Source organism: Anguilla anguilla, chromosome 15 (assembly GCF_013347855.1).
Source record: "Anguilla anguilla isolate fAngAng1 chromosome 15, fAngAng1.pri, whole genome shotgun sequence".
Classification (NCBI taxonomy): Eukaryota; Metazoa; Chordata; class Actinopteri; order Anguilliformes; family Anguillidae; genus Anguilla; species Anguilla anguilla.
In genome coordinates, this window is record NC_049215.1 from 13,079,152 (window position 1) to 13,095,736 (window position 16,585).

The 16,585-nt window shown below is 43.4% G+C and overlaps 1 protein-coding gene across 1 annotated transcript; it reads right to left on the reverse strand.

Annotated features, from left to right (window-relative positions):
• Positions 1 to 1,027: 1,027 nt before the first annotated feature.
• LOC118214164 (arginine and glutamate-rich protein 1) lies at positions 1,028 to 10,258 on the reverse strand. The gene is made up of 4 exons (XM_035393814.1): positions 9,665 to 10,258; positions 5,938 to 6,163; positions 3,230 to 3,313; positions 1,028 to 2,382 (listed from the first exon to the last, which is right to left on the reverse strand). The coding sequence occupies exons 1-4, from the start codon at positions 10,012 to 10,014 to the stop codon at positions 2,218 to 2,220; spliced, it is 825 nt and encodes a 274-aa protein (XP_035249705.1). The 5' UTR covers positions 10,015 to 10,258; the 3' UTR covers positions 1,028 to 2,217.
• Between the last annotated feature and the right edge of the window lie 6,327 nt (positions 10,259 to 16,585).

The window sequence follows — 16,585 nt, forward strand, 5'->3', positions numbered from 1 at the left end:
ATGTGTCGTTTTCGCTCTTGAATTGCAAAACGGTGAACAAAGCAAATACCTTCGTTCGTCTTAACAATTGTTGACGGACATGGGGTAGTTGAAACAAGGCCTGCAGAGGGATGAAAGTTCTTGTCTTCAGTTACATTAAACCTGCCATGTATTATCAGACTTTTTAAACTCTTAGGTTACTTCTTAACTCTAACGAATGCTCACAATATGGGACAAATGCTAGAGGCAAGTTATCAACAGGCCACATTTTAGTTGGGTGCAATTTCAAATGATGAGGCCTAAACGCGTTAACATAGACTTATTCATATAATATTTGGTCGCTGAACGTATGTTGCTACACGGATGAGATTCGTACAAATAAAGTTTTGCAACGGCAACGCAATACACATGAAAACAGACCAGAGCAAAAATATCTGTAACGTAGGACGCATCTTGCAGCGCTGCACAGGAATCGATCACTTCAAAACAAAAAAAGACACTGAAGGTGGAAATTGGCTCAGGCTGGACCGGGTGAAGACTCTCCCTGTAAAATCAGTATTGATTTGACTTTGCTCAAACCGAGTCGATGATCCGGTTTATTTAATACGAGTCAGGAACAGAGTGGGACGCGCGCGCACATGTCACAGAGGCAGCTCCAGCCCCCTGCGAGTACGGGTAGTGAAAACTAGTGAAACACAGCTAAAAACGCCCGTACGCATAGACGCGGCGTAAGAACCAATACGTCTACACGCGGACCAACGGTAATGAGGCGTTGACAGTCGTTTTTATAGCTGTTTGCCCTGAATAAGAGCATCTGCCAAATGACCAGTAAATGCAGTAAATGCAACCTCGGCTACCATATGTACAGGCTACCATATACCGTGCTTAACCACTGGAACACGAGTGACTGAGCGGAGGCATGGATTAAGAGATTAAATTTAAAAAATAATAATAATAACCCTCAAGTCTTGCGCTGAGAAATACAAGTAGCTATTATTAGTATTGCAGGCGGGTTACACCCAGTAAACCAGTCACAGTACCATCGGGACGCATTCCATGGTTTTTATTGGTGAATTGTACAGTCTCCAGGGTGAAGGAAATAGATCAAACTTTTGACCACAAAAAAATGACTTCATTTTTTATTCCCACCCTCCCCCTCCCACATCAACAACCCCAACCCAACACACACACGTACACTCACACACACATGTACACTCACACACACGCACACACACATACTAAACCCCTCCCAGCAAACATGCAGAAAGTCAATCTTACCTGTACCAGGTCAGCCTTCAGAATCAACATTTTAAAGAGATAATAGTAAATTGTATGGGGAACATTTTTTTTAACAGATTCATACACCACCTTACGGACAGCACACGTTCACAGATTCTATAATATTATGCATCACACAAAGCCTTTTACCTCAAAAGCTATCACCTGTCCAAATGAGGGACACGCAATAGCTCTAAGTCTGCTTGAGGATTTCCCTGGGTCCAAAAATGCATGTGGAGGAAAAAATGTGCAATAAAATATTTGTTCTTTGTTCTTTTTTTACCATCCAGCACGATGGTTAAACAGTTTTAAAAGATGACGGAGCAGATGCTAATGAGCTGAGGTACTGTACACCGATTCGGAAACCAGCTGGTGAGTCTGTCAGATCCTCATGAGTGGGGTAACGGGTGGGCCACACTTCATTGCAGGGAAGCATCCTTTTTTGTTTGAGGCACTGGCCTCTCCCATTACCACAGACCCAGGCTAATCCCCAATCAGCACTCAGAACCTTTATTCACATGACTATATGTGCTACTACTCGTCTCGTCTCACTACGGCATGTCCTTTTGTCATTTCACTCCCCCACTTAACTTAGCTTGCTTTACAAAAAGTTTCTGATGAACCACAGTAAGAGACTGGGTGGAGTCTGAATGGGACTTTCCTATGCTGACAGTTAAAAATACAACCAAAAAAGAAATTCCAAAATGAATAACAAGAAGAGTGACAGGGTTAGCGTGGTGGACAGTCGGGATTTACGATAGTTACACCTCCTCTTCTGTTCCTTTTCCCCAGAAGAGACTTCTGAGCACAGCCCACAGGAGCAATAACAACAAGCCAGACTTTTCAAGGAACACTTCAACATGAAGCTACCATACGCTGAGCGGGTTCGTCTTTGTCCCTGGGGGAAGTTGGGGTGGGGGTCGGCGGGGGGGCGGGTGGGCCGGCAGGGGAGGGCGCGGTTCACTCGACCGCCTTTAAAGAGAAGGACAGTTTTGGCCGGGACTTCCCTTTCCCCAGGATCATTTTCTGCTCCTCCTTCTGCTGCCGCTGTCTCTCCTGCTCTAATTTCATCCGCTCCTCGTGAATCTTTCTTTGCTCCTCCACTATTTTCAACTGCTCCTCAGCCTGGGACAGAGAAAAAAGCCCAACACACACACACACACACGCACACGGACGCAAACAGATCAAGTCAATTTAATACAGGGAAAATGCAAAAATATATATTTATATATAAAAATATAATACTAAACACAATTATTGTTATTACACCTATGTTTTCCAAGGTAGTCTTATCCAGTTATTTTAATAATCTGTACACATGACAAGTAATCCAAACAAGACTATAAATTGTTCCCAAGCAAAAAAACTCTTTAGTATTAACAATGGCATGGAAGTCCAGGACCATAAGGGCTGATGAGTACACAAAAACCTGTGATCAATGAGAACACAGCTGCACACCAAGACAGCGGCCCTGCCCTGTGGTTCAGTACAGGTGATGGGCGCTCTATGAGAGCATGACTTCGCAAGAGGTTTCATGCAGACTCCATAGTACAGTGTTTACTTTTCCATTCACCAATACTGCTGACAATTCCAAATAAAAGGGCAGAAATCTATAAATTATGGAGAAAGCACTCACATCTTACAGAACATTAGGAGTGCGTAGAGATGCACATTTGCTTTTAAAATAGTTTGAATTACAATTATGTGCAAGAAAAAGATATTAGTTGGGCTATGCCCTTTCTTGCTCTGTGCAAGTGTATTTTCTGAGCAAAATAAAAACCACATAAGTACTTGTTTTACATGAAATTTAATTGTGTAGCATTAGATATAATTGAAATATAACTTAAATAGTTCCCATTTATCTGAAGTAAATTCCGTGCTTTTTACACACTCCTTATGTTATGCAAATCACAAACGCTTTCTACAAACTGCTATGAACGCTATACTCAACAGGAACTCCATTTTCACATACCAGTTTGGCCTGGGCTTCAGCGATCTTACGGTTATTCTCCTCCAAAATCTTCTCCAGCTCCTCCCTTTTGGATTTTTCTTCCTCCTAGAGGGTGACACGGTGATGTGTTAGACAGGCACAGAGGCGGCCACATGCTGGCCCTGAATACACACACGCGCGCACACACACACACACAGGCGCGCACACACACACCTCTCCTCCCATGCAGGGAAGCCATAGGAGCAACCCTCCTTCGCAAACGCACAAGCACGCAACATGATCAACGGACTAAAACACTTTATTTTAAAGCAACAAAGAAACATTGTTCTTTTTTTTTTAAAAAGGAAGAAAAAAAAGAATCCCAGAATTATTTCTTTTTTTCCTCCCTCTGATGGCGAGTGAAAAACCCTCCCGTATCCCACACAGGTCTTACAACACAGTCACCCTTCCAACCTAACTGCACATTTAAGCATTATATCAAAAAACACAATGCATCTACAGCTGTATAAACAGTTCTATGAATATATATATATATAAATATCAACATGGGTATATTAAAAAAAACATTACTAAATTTATGTCTCACTTCTTGTCTTAGAAAACAATCATAAGCAAGAGAAAAGGGTAAAAAATAAAGATTGAATAGTTTGGCTCACCAATGCACGTATACCTACGCATTTTCCTTCACTGTGTTACCTACAACTCCTTTAATCATCATCATCATCAGCATTAAAAGGTGCATATTTACTGTCTTGTTCCGCGTGTCCTGCAGAGAGACAGAGAAGCGCTTCCGTGGCGACCAAACGAGCGCAGCCGCTTCCTCTTTAAAACTGATCTGTGGCACGTGCTCTCTCGCTCGCTCGCTCACCGTTTATTCCCTTTTTCTTTTCTTTTTTTACAGAAACAACAGTACAGTGCAGTGCAGTGCGGTGCCGGCGGCAGCCAGGCCAGGCCGAGCGCCCAGGACCGCAGGCGAGTGAGCAGGGCAATGGCGTTAAGGAACACAAGTGTCGTGAAAAAAAAATAGCATCAGTCCTAAGTTAAACATTTTCAGGAAATTAAAAAATAAAAAAAATCTTTAAAAAAGAAAGATATGCATGGAAAACGGGTTAGTTGCAAACAAAAAAGGGAATAATAATTTTTTTTTTTTTTTTTTTTTTTTTTTTTTTTTTAAAAAAAATTACCACACAAAGTTAATTCAGTGTTGGTACCTTTTTGAAAAGCAAACAGGATGCAGAGTGAGGATTTTGTGTGTGTGTGTGTGTGTGTGTGTGAGTAGACAGGGATTCAACTGGTGAAATGAATCCCTGGAAAATGCATGGGTGAGTGGCCATGAGGATTACATTTAAATTGTGAAATCAAAATATAACACTGAAAGAGAAAATATCACATTAAAAGCCAGTGTAATTTTGATCTCCATAGCCATGGATAAATCTGCTAGTTTGGGCAAGTCTGAAAACCCAACTCTCCGCTCCTGTGTCCACTGAATTTGGTTTGATTGGTATATAACTGATTGAATGATCATTCACATTTAGAATTCACAACAATGAGCAATGTGTACAGAGCAGGGAAAAAAAAAATCCCATTTTAAATCCACGAGCACATATGTCAAGTGCACTTAAGATGGGTGGAAAACTAAGTTTCACAGCTGAAAACTACAGCAAGGGGTATGAATTTATCAGCTTCCCTGTTAAAGCGAATGGCACGCCAGTCATTGGCACTGCGTGTTCAAGGGGTCGTTCATCATCGTTCCCTACCGCACATGACTGAGCGCGTGCGGAACTCGAGGTGGGGCTCCAGCGGACATGTCTGAGTCAGGACACACGAGGCACAGCAGCCAGTGAAACACTGTTATAATGATGCACGTTATGTCCCAGCATGACACTGAAGGACGCACACAGCAGGCCGTGAGGGCAAACCCCTCACACAAAGTGTATCACGCGTAGGAGTGACTGGGCCGGACCCGATTCGTTCAGCAAGTCAAACTCACAGCGCTGCGGGTGTCTGTGGGCTGCAAGGGGGTGCGTTTAAATGGGAGAGCCGGATTAAACAGAGGACCGTGTCTGCGGTGTTAAAAATAAAATACATATTGTGAGAAAAGAGGACAAAGTGTTAGTGAATAATGGAATGTCGAGTTGCAACTTTTTATTTTTATTCGGCACATTAAATAAGAGATCACAATGAGGAGGGGGGACTGGAGGACAGGAGAGGAGAAGGGAGCGGAGAAGTAAAAGGTGGGGATTGGGTGGGTGGGTGGGTGAGTGGTTGGGCGGGGGGGGGGGGGGGTATTGTAGGGAGTGGAGACACCGACTGAGGATGTCAGTAATTTCACCATGGCAAAAGTTCCACAAAATTTCCCCTAAGGCCTCAATATAAGAGTAAAACAGCTTCCCTAATGCTCAAAATATCAGCAGCAGGTATGTTAAAACCATGACCACAAAAACAGCATCCAGTCCAAAAAACAAAGTGTCCATAGAGGACACATTGTCACTCAAACTAAACCTAAAGCTACGTTTAATACTTAAGTTTTTTTTAAACGTTTTTAAACTTCAGAGTGCTGTTGCTTCCTCCTCTGAGCGTTTCAGACAAAGCAGCAAGACCACGCCCACTTCCACTCGTGCCCCACCCCTCGACTCTGCCCCTTCAGCCAATCCTAATCCCCTGTGAAAGTTTTGCCATGGAGCTCCCTGGGGTGGGGGGTGCCTGCGTTCCCAACGACCAAGCGTTACCTCTCTGGCTTTCTGCGCGGCCAGCTCGGCCTGCCTCTGCTTCTCCAGCTCCTCCAGCAGCTGCCTCTCCATGATGCGCTTGGCCTCCTCCACCCTCCTCAGCACCTCCCGCTCGATCTCGTCCTTCCGCTTCTCCAGCTCCTCCTCCACCCGCTTGGCCACCAGCTCCTCCACCCGACGTGCCGTCTCCTCCTCGATCAGCTTCTCCTCGATCTCCTGCTGGCGGCTGTGGGGAGAGAGGGGAGGCCTGCTCAGTTCACCTTCTTTAAAGTGAACACTCCACAAGAGAACCCCTGGCTTAAAGTGCACACTCACATGGCTTAAAGTGGACAGCCACCTCAACTGAACTGCTCATCTCATCTGATTTAATGTGGACATTTGATTTAGAGGTCAAGACACTTACCAATCCTGAAATCACCCTAGCCCGGTCGGACTTCACAAGTCCTCTCTACACTATATAGGAAAGCACCAAATAGGTTTATAATAAGTACGCACAGGAGAGAATTCACACACAAGGTCTGCTCATAGCTCTGATCATGGACTTGAGTTTTCACCCACGGTAGCAAAGCACTTCTGTACAAATGAGAGTAACAGTGATTTTTTTATCCTATTAAAAGTGAACTCGCTTGGTTGACATCTGTTATTTCAGTGGATTAGCTGCATGTTTCATGGGAGCAATGAAAGTCAATGCAGGACTCAGAGCAGCACTAAACTAGCACCTGGACAACTCCTCACAGTGGAGCGACTGCATCTGAACTTCGACGGTGCAGAGACGACACGGCAGCTGAATTAAGGACATCCAGAGGAGGACACTGAGGGGCTGGGACCAAAGGCCAAGCAGCGTCTCCGCTGTGGCTCACAGCTGACAGAGCCCCCCACCCCCACAGGGAGGAGGAAAGGGGGAGGGTAGAGGTAGGCATGCCATATCAGCCCCCACGGCCAGGGGTCACGGCACACACAAAAAGCAGGCTGCCTCGTTTACCCTTAAACAAGTTTAAACTGTTACAGCTGTACTGCCATAAGTGGTGGTCGAAGCCTACCACATGGCTTAGGGCTAAAGACCAGGCAGCCCCTCTTATTTCATTTCCACTTCGTCACAGAGAACCTAGAACTGTATGTTTTTTTATCTCTTATCTGTGAGCCTCTTTTGTCAGGGCATCTGTTTGAAGTGGTGGACAATGCCTCGCGGAACATGACTCTGGTGCGCTTCCGACGGCCGCAAAGTCCACGTCGCTGGGGAAAACGCACCGGCTGTCAATCAGCCCAGAAGCAAAGGTGAACAACGTCCGTCATCTCTCCCCGCTTCCCTTTCCTTCTCCCTCTCTCTGTGCGCTCAAAGTCCCCAAACCCAAATGTGAAAGAGGTGAAATTTTACTGTGGAGAATCCACTTAATTCACACCAACAGTAAAATGTCACTGACCTTTACTCTTCAAGTGAAAGCAAAGAATAAATGTGGTAAATTTGTTAAGATGCTGCTGACAGTTCTGTCACACCAAGACTAGATAGTTGCGAGAGAACTGAACATCTAAAAGAACACACAACCATGAGACAAGTGGAAGCAACTTTTCAGGCATTCTGTATATTTAAACCAAACATGCAGGCATGAAGACTTGGAACAAGAAAAATAAATAAGATTAATGCACTTTATGGGAAATGTAAGTGCACTGTGGTGGATGAGAAACAGACCTGGGATTTATGTATGCAAGACGGTGTTAACTTATGTCACAAATAATGCGCTTTGTATTACTTAGGAATATTCAGGCAAGTCCTCCTTGGTGGATGGTATTAAGTCCAAGGAGAGTTCAACACACCCAGGGATCCCAAATGCCCACCAGCTTACATACATGCCCCATTTGCAAACTAATGAAGGCAAGCTGCCCCAGTAGGCCAGATTTCTGCTGCAGCGTCTGCAGGTTGTGACCTGCCCAGGGGTCCGCTGGGCTCTTGTGGGGCTGCTCTGGTGCTGGGAGGGGCATGCAATGTGACGGTCACTGCTGTCGCAGGTTAAATACTGCAGGCAAATTGCGGTCTGGGAGTTCAGTTTCCCTCATCCACAGGGAAGGGACATTGGTATCTGCAGCCCAGGGGAACAGTTTGACCTTCATTATTTCATTCAGCAGGCCACAGCACACAGAGGAGCAGGATGAAGAGGAGGAAGATGTTCGCTTAATCAAACCAGAACAGGGCTTCACTCTGCTTGCTCCAGGGCATTTTAGGCCTTGTCTAAGTTTGTTTCAGAAGTAGGTTACAGTTGGGTTCTGCTGTTCTGTGATGAATCATGGGGTCTGTTGCTTCAGCAAGCGATTTGGGGGATTCCCAGCTGTGCCTTGAAGTTAGCTCAAACCCAAGGCTACAAACTCGTTCCTGTACCATGTATGCTGTGAATGTTGAATGGTGGTACACACAAAGCCAGACATTTCATAAAGGTTTCTTAAATGGCACTTATTGCAAAAAAATATGAGTTTGACAGTTTGATTTGAACCTACAAATTGTGCACAGCCTTTCAAGCAGACACTTAAAACAGGCGTCATGTCAGGAAGAAAGTGTTCAAGAATGCAGTGAGGAGAGTCTTCAAAAACTGCTGCAGTTATATAAGCAACTTATACAGAGCAATGTGGATATAGATTTCCATTTACCGTAACAGAATACAGAAATGGAAGCACCTATTTTCTTTGCGTTGGGGGTGAAAACTATAAGGCCAGGCGGTTTTTATGAACCCAGGTACTACGCCAACCCAGTGACACCAAAAGAGCTGATCTGATTGGTTGGCGCAGCCGGTCCACACTGCAGCAATGCTGTACATGGGGCGTCCTGCGAGCTAAGCTAAAACACGCCGCTGAGGGGGTGTTCAACTTAAGGTTGTTTATCGCTAAACGTCATACAATAAAAAATGATATATAGACTATCCGTTTCTTGTGCCTGTGCATGACCCAAAGAAGTCATAACATTACACTCTCTGAGAAACCCAGCCTTCTCGTCTAACTAACGACAGCTAAACACAATAATTTATAGTAGCTAACCGGGTACATTTTTTATTACTTCTTGTTGTAATGAGGCATTAGATATACGTGTTGGACGTGCAAGTGCAGTATAATTAGATAGCTAGCTCTGAAGTTAAAGTTAGGTGTCTGCCTAACTAGCTAACAAACAATCGTTTAGCTAAGAAAATATAGCAATTTTGCCGGGTGGCTAGCTAGCCGATTAGCTTGATTACAACGTATACATTTGTAACGACATTTTAGCAAGTACCTGAGTTAATAACGTGGGAAATTTTAACGCAACATGAATTAGTCAATACGGATGACCAGCAAGCGAATAATGCATCAGTGATGTAACACGCCGTGGCTAACAAAAGTAACTAGCAAGTTACCCGGATAGCTTGTATCAGACCCTGCCTGGCTGTTGTCGTTTGTGCTTGGGCCTTGTATGGCAAGCTGTGGGTATTAGCAATTCTTTGGATAGCCAACTAGTTCACGCAATGATATTTAGCTAGCATTCTTAATTATTTGGTTTAAAGGCTGGCACGGTAGATGGATGACTAACTGATCAACATGGCTCAGGGTGTTAGGTGACTAAAACCGTAATGATCAATGAATCTGCGCAAAATCGCTGCACCGTTGGCGCAAGATAAGCAGTCGCATAGCCATCAAATGTTAGCTGGCTTGCTAGGGAATTGCTAACTTAGTTCTAGTAACATATGCATAATGCATGGTTAATTATACTTACATCTTCCTCTGTCGCTCCAATTCGACCTTTTTCTCCTCTTCTTCCTTCTTCTGTTTTTCGTCCAGGGCACTCCGCTTGCTCAGGGTCCGACCAAAGATGTCAATTCTTTCAGGGGGCGAGGCGGCTCTCTCCCGTTCCCTCTCCCTCTCCCTGCGGGAGGACGCTGTGGTTGAGCGGGAGCGCGAGCGTGATTCTCGACGCCGGTTCCTCTTTCCTTCTCGGGACTTTGATCGCTTTTTGGACCTCTCTTTGTCCCTCGACCGCGACCGGGAACGGCTTCGTTTCTTATTGTGCTTACTGCTCTTCGAGTGTTTGGAGCGGGAAGAGCTGCGACTCCTGGAACGGCCCATGACCGCTTTTTCAGACCTTAAGTTTTTAATACTCAGTCGCTATGTTTGAACCTTAAATAGCATCGGATTTAGCCTTCAGATGCCCTACTGCTTGGTACGCATATCTCGACTTAAAGCGATGAGAGGCAACGATGTTTATGATGTATACTTGCACAGAAACGTGATTATTTTTGCAAGCCGCTAACTAGCTAGCTACTTCGTTCAAGCAAGATGGCGAATCTTTCCCTTTTCCCAGCATGCTATGCGTTCGGACCTTTCCGACAGTGTTCGAATTGTTGAATCTGGAACTTCGCCGAGTATGCTATTTACTTCGTGCGCGTCAATTAACATTGTAACGGAATGCGTTGTGTGTGTCTGTATTTATTTTCAAGTAGCATCGCAAATGAACAGGTGGAAGTAATTAATTTGAGTTGAACTAAACAAAACATATCCACTCACTAGTTTGTCATATTAAACGATTCAAAACTTGAGTAAAGCTATACAACTACAAAGTATTTATAAGCATAGTACAGTTTGACTGAGTGTAAAACATTTCATCAGGCAGAGAGAATTGACAATTCATGTTGACGTTACTGGCGCCAAATCTGAATTTTGTCATGATCAGTGACTATTTTAAAATGATCCACAATAAAACAAATGTTAAAATAGCTGCATTAGTACTTAAAATGAAGCCTATTTCATATTTTTGTTTCATAATTAATCTGCTGGTCTTAAAATACACTGTGCTGGAAATGGTCATAGCTATATTAAACATATGACCTTGGCAGAACTAGTAAGGAAAAGGGTTTTCAGTACAGCAAATGTGCTCTCTATGTTTGTGTGACTAATCCAGATTAAACTAAAATGACTTCTCGTTTTAGAGTAACAGGATTATCTCAGGTCTAGCACAATACCAGCTCTATCTGAAATGCTGTTATAATGAATGCTATTTAGGGAAATCTCTCCATTCAGTTTTCTGTCATGAATAATTCAATTTTGTTTTCAGATCTTAAAAGAATCACAGGGTTGTACTTCTGCTCCCGTCTGTTACAATGATCTTTTTGTCCCATTTTTAAATGATTAAAGAAAGCATTTAAAAGGTGAGCTTCAGTGATGTGCACTGGGAGTAAACACTGGCACAACTTGAATGAAGTCTCGCACCTCTCGTGTGACACATTAATAGCTTCAGGTCCTATTTCCTTTTTTTTCTCTAAACATGTACAGAGAAGCTCTTTTTTATGTATATATATATATATATATATATATATATATATATATTGCCTTTGGAGTCTTTTACGGGTGTTTGTCAACATAATGACAACAGTTGTGCCAGTGAAAGTCAAGGAAGCCATTATGAGGCTGAGAAATATGAAAAAAATAGAGACATGCCTGACCATAGGCATACCAAAATCAACTGTTTGGGACATCATTAAGAAGAAAGAGAGCACTGGTGTGCTCAGTAATCGCAAAGGGACTGGTATGACCCCAAACACATTGCTAAAGCAACAAAGGAGGTTTCAAAGCCAGAAACAGTAAAATTCTTGACTGGCTCAATCATTCACCCAAAGGATATGTGACAAAGCGCTAAACATGACTACTTTCATTTACATAACATTAATATATCCCAAACATTACGGTGCACTGAAATGGTGGGGGTATGGATATAAAGTGCTCTAATTTCTGCATGGTGAAACCAAAGTGTACAAAAATACCCTTAAATACAAGCTGTGAGCATGCACTTTAACCACTTGTGAATTCTTTGATCACAAATAAAAAATTGTGGACTACAGACATATAAGATCATTTGATCACCCTCTATAGTAGCTGCCTTTTTTAGTTTATGCATACAGCAAGAAAAGACCACACCTTGTCATGTATCTGAAAATACTCATGCAAGCAGAAAGAGTCATGTCTACATTATGTACAGCATGCAGTGCTTGGCTTATCCTACTTTTGGTAGCATACCCATATATGCTAAAGACTGATCAATCTACACAGCAACCACTCTAAGCCAATGCCCCTGGCCACTGTGTGACCCTCATTCAAAGCATATTTACGAGGCCATTTATGTCACACGTGTAGTTAAACCCGAGCACTTCCTGAGTCTGCCCAGTGTGCTGAGCTGAGAACTACTTTTGAGGGTCCTTACACTACAGCCCTATTGAGACAGAGCCACCATTTGCACTTCACTGGGCTAATGGGAAGCCTGGGGGATTTGGAGGTGTCCTGTCGCCAGCCCACTCCAGAGGAAATATATTCTCAAATGGCTGGTGTGGTGAGCGCCGTCTAGCCAAGTAGTGTGTGCTTCTTACTGTTGCTCACGGTGTTAGATTTGTGACTTTCCAACAAAATGAAATTATATGCAAAAGACTGTGTCCATGTTAGAACCAGTGAGAAAACAAGACAGTGGTCAAGGTGCACAATCAACCAAGTGGTGCACCAATTTTGTATAGTTTTTGGGTCTAGAGCCCTGTGTGAGAACATTTTTTGAAGGATAAAAAATTAACATTAAATAATGGGAATGCAACAGATGTTTGGACAGATAGAGCCCTCAACAGATCTTATATTCTACACAAAATCAGAGAAAGGGTCACAATCCAATCTCTGAGCGAAAGTCCTTTAAATGGAAATTGTCTTCTACCTTTTCATCAGCACAACATCATAGTTTGACATTCAAATTTACCTAAGAATCCAAGGAGAGGAGAACAATCCCCGTTCCATTCGAATTGCAGATATACACCCATTCTATCCTTTTTACTGTTGTATATACTGTGAAAGCTGCTTAATAAAAAAGTGCACAAAATGATATACGCATATGAACAAAATCACAGTGAAGAGTGTAATAAATAAGTCAAACCTGAGAAATACCGGCTATAATGTCATTAACCTGGCATCTGTAAAGCTTTCTGACTGATTTTAAGAGCTTTGCCTGTCACATTAATCTAATTAGCTTCGCTATAAATGTAGACATGCATTACATTTGGGTCTGCCCTTCATAGACACATTTTGAGAGGCATTAAATTGAATGTCTTGCAAATGTCAACAAGTTTTTTTTCTTGTTCATCAGATAATAATATATCAAGATATGTAGATGTAGTCAAAATAATGGAATAAGTTTGACAGCAAATTAATGGTGAATGGTTATCATTTTGAAACATTCTGTTATCATTGGGCAAAACACCTCCTGAGAAGATTGTCTTTCCAGTTAATCCATGCTAATCCAAAGTTTTTGTTTTTCAAGTGTCCAACCATAGTTTTTCACGGTCAGTTTTCAGGTCCTTTGACAAAGCCTCAATATTCTTCTGGGGGTAAAATAGTTTAACACACAGGACCTCTATCTAAAGGGAAGCACATTGTCACATTGTCATGTTGATGTATCAGGATTGTGGTAAAAGATGTATTGAAGGAGAGGGACCTGAAAGAAAGTTTTTTTGGGAGTGCGAGGGGGGCTGGGGATGGGGGTCAGTGGTCACTCCTGGGGGTGGGGGTGGGGGGCAAGGCATTCCCTGCAGTGTGTTGTTTAAAGTCCTTTTTCCTTTGGTGGCACTGGCCTGGCTACACATGAGTGACCAGGGTGAAACAGTTCAGATGCCCCTCTGAACTGATGGTTACAAGCATACAACCCCCCCCCCCCCCACACACACACACACACTCCCCCACCAAGAATATTGAGCTGAAAATATAAGCATAGAGAACACCACCATAACAGTTATGACTATAAACATCTTTTATTAAAAGAATTTCCTTTTAGTTCACATGCATACATATGAGAGGAGTTAGCTATGTTTTCAGATCAGTTGCTTTCCTCAGTTGCGGACTGTGGAAATTGTTCTAATGCCAGAGTAAAATCAGCTCTGATCGAGTACTCAAATGGAGTAACTTTGGTCCTTACTGGAGTGATATATACAGTGGTAGACTGTAATGAACATGAAAACTGTGTCTGTGACTATCAGTGATGACCACAGCTTGTCACATATGATATCTTTTAATCTCTAAACAATGTTGCTAATAATCAATGCTATGACTTCCTAGTTATTAAATTCTTAAATTAACATAGATGCTATTAGCAAACATAATAGGTTGCCAGGTCAAACAACTTGCAAAGCCTAACTTACAAGTGCTTGCAGGTAAACTGGGACAGGGCAGTCATATTTAAGGAACGCCTCCAGTCAACTGGGGTAACAATAGTGGTGGCTAAGACAGTGCTTATGCCTTCCAGTTATCCACTCTATAACAGTAATACAACTCTCCAAAGAATAGAATTCTCAATAAGAGCCAAATATCCTTTACTTTTTACCCACAGAGCAAGATAGCTCAGTGTTTTGAACAAATGAGACATTTAGAGTTCATAGAGCTGGTTGAACACTTTTAGTATGTGTAAAAAGAATAGCAATAAATGGGCATACAAGGTTTTTTGCAGGATGCGGAAGACATGTTGGTATCCACTGAGTAGGAGCCCTGTCTTCATTATGGATCCCACCTACAGAGAGGTAATGAGAGAGTGTGATATTCTGCACAGACAGCCCATAACCTTTCCCTCCTCAGATATTCCATAGATATTCCTCTGTGTTTGATACCTGACTCCAGGTACGGGAGATCTGATCTATTTCAGCGGAGCGGTTGTGTTCTCCAGAACAATGGCTTTTGAAGGGCGATCACGGTCAGTTGGGTCTGTGGCCCACAGCGGCCGACCATGAGGGTAGACTTTCACAGTGTGGACAGAGGGACAGGTGACTGTGACTGACTGAAAAGAGAGGTCACAGGTCAGGGCTGCTGTCTTGGAGCATCGCATGTGAAAATTGATCCACCCTCGCATTCTGTTTGCATTTCCACAGGGAGAGGCAGGACTCTCTTTCAGCCAGTTTATATCTGACGGTTTGTAAAAGAGACGAAAAGAAAAGAAAGCACTGAGGTGGGTAATTAACTTCCCTTGAGCGTATTCATTTATTTGCTTAACTGAAGCACAATAATGAAAAGAGAGTTCTTGTGTAATGTGTGCTCTTTGCGCTGTTTGTGTATATTACCCATCACTGATGAACTGTGTATCCTGTGTATTAAATTATAATTCTCTGAAGATTCAGATGTAATTCTTGAACCCTCTGATCAGCTAGGTAGGTCAGTTGAGAACATTTGTTTCTAGAGTGACATTGTCTTCCTGTGCTCACCATTGACAGATATTCTCAGGCCATTTAGGATGAGACACATCACTCCTTCTTTTCCCTTTTTTCTTTCCCAGAATGTCTTGAGAAAGGACCGGAACCAGTGGCCAGTTCCTCTCCCAGCTCTGTAAGCTGCACGGTGGGGGGGTGGAGCGCCTGAGAAACTCCAAACAGGAAGAGCACCACATCCATCACGCCTCTAATGTCTGCAAGTCCCAGCGCCCGACTGGACTGCACTGAAACAATGAGAGCATCCTGAGTGGCCGACTCACACTGGAGGAGCGTAAAACTTTGGGAGTCTGGGGGGAGACGTGCCGGCTTGCTCACCCTTTATCGTCGCCCGCATGTTTGCTGGGTGAAGAAATCTGTATCTTTGTACAACAGCCAACCACCACAGTCAAGTGTTGGGAACTGTTTTCTTCAGGAAGCTACTCTAAAGTTTCTCATATATTTGGGTGGTTTAATGGTAGATTGGAGAAATGGGGAAGCTGACAGATACATATTATATACATAAATATATTTATTGCTAATTGATAACATTTCCTGAGATTAATCACAAAACTTGATTTTTTTCCTGACATCTGGTGGGATTGCTTCCACGGTGATTAATTGCTCTGGGAGCAGTTATACCAGACGTTGGGAAAAGATCGTGCTTTTTCAACAATGGCCTTTGTGGAGGGAAACGTTAGCATTTAAACATTTTGCGAAGCATGCCCGTCACCTTATGACACCCCGTGTCCAGTACCCAGTATTTTGGGGTGTTGGGAGACACAGCTGAGTGGAGACAGAGCCTCGATTCTGGGGCCTTGCGTTTGGCAGCTGTGGGGTTCTCAGGCTGACAATGTGGTGGGCGGGGAGAGGCAGGAGGTCTGGGCGTGACTAGGGGCTCGATGATCTTATTAGCAATGATCTTATTAGCTTTCATTGCAGGCCCACTGTCAGACCCCAGAAGACCAAAGTGCGCTCATTTCACGTTGAGTTTGTCAGGGTTAGAGCACTGAAAGACCAGGCTGATGGGAGGACAAAGACAGACAGCTGGGGGCCCCCCGGGCCCCTGCCAGGGAGAAAATCACCCACATCACCCCACCCGGAACCACCCCTCTGTCCCCCCATACACCTGCTCACCCAGAATCCTCTCCCAGCCTGGGTGTCCTCCCACTGATCCTATAGAGCAGCAAGATACTCAACTCCACATCGGTAACACTGAGCATTCTTATGAGATTCTTCAAACCCATACGATACTTAGTTCAGAATTCTTAACACTGAACATTATGTTTCCATGTCATTGAAGCAAAAACATAATACAAACACAATGAAGATACTCCAGCCTGAATCAGAAGGCAGAACGTCTTTGAGAGGGTCTCTTAATAGTAGGAAGGAACATCAGCATGCGGAGAGGTCTTGTGTTCTCTCTGAGCCTGCTGGTTGATTGC

Excerpts from the sequence above, each read along its gene's own strand:
- LOC118214164 (XM_035393814.1), bottom strand. The coding sequence starts at position 10,014 with ATGGGCCGTTCCAGGAGTCGCAGCTCTTCCCGCTCCAAACACTCGAAG. Across the intron at positions 6,164-9,664 it reads TTGGAGCGACAGAGGAAGAT|CCGCCAGCAGGAGATCGAGG; the intron begins GTAAGTATAATT and ends CTCTCCCCACAG. Across the intron at positions 3,314-5,937 it reads CCGCGCAGAAAGCCAGAGAG|GAGGAAGAAAAATCCAAAAG; the intron begins GTAACGCTTGGT and ends GTCACCCTCTAG.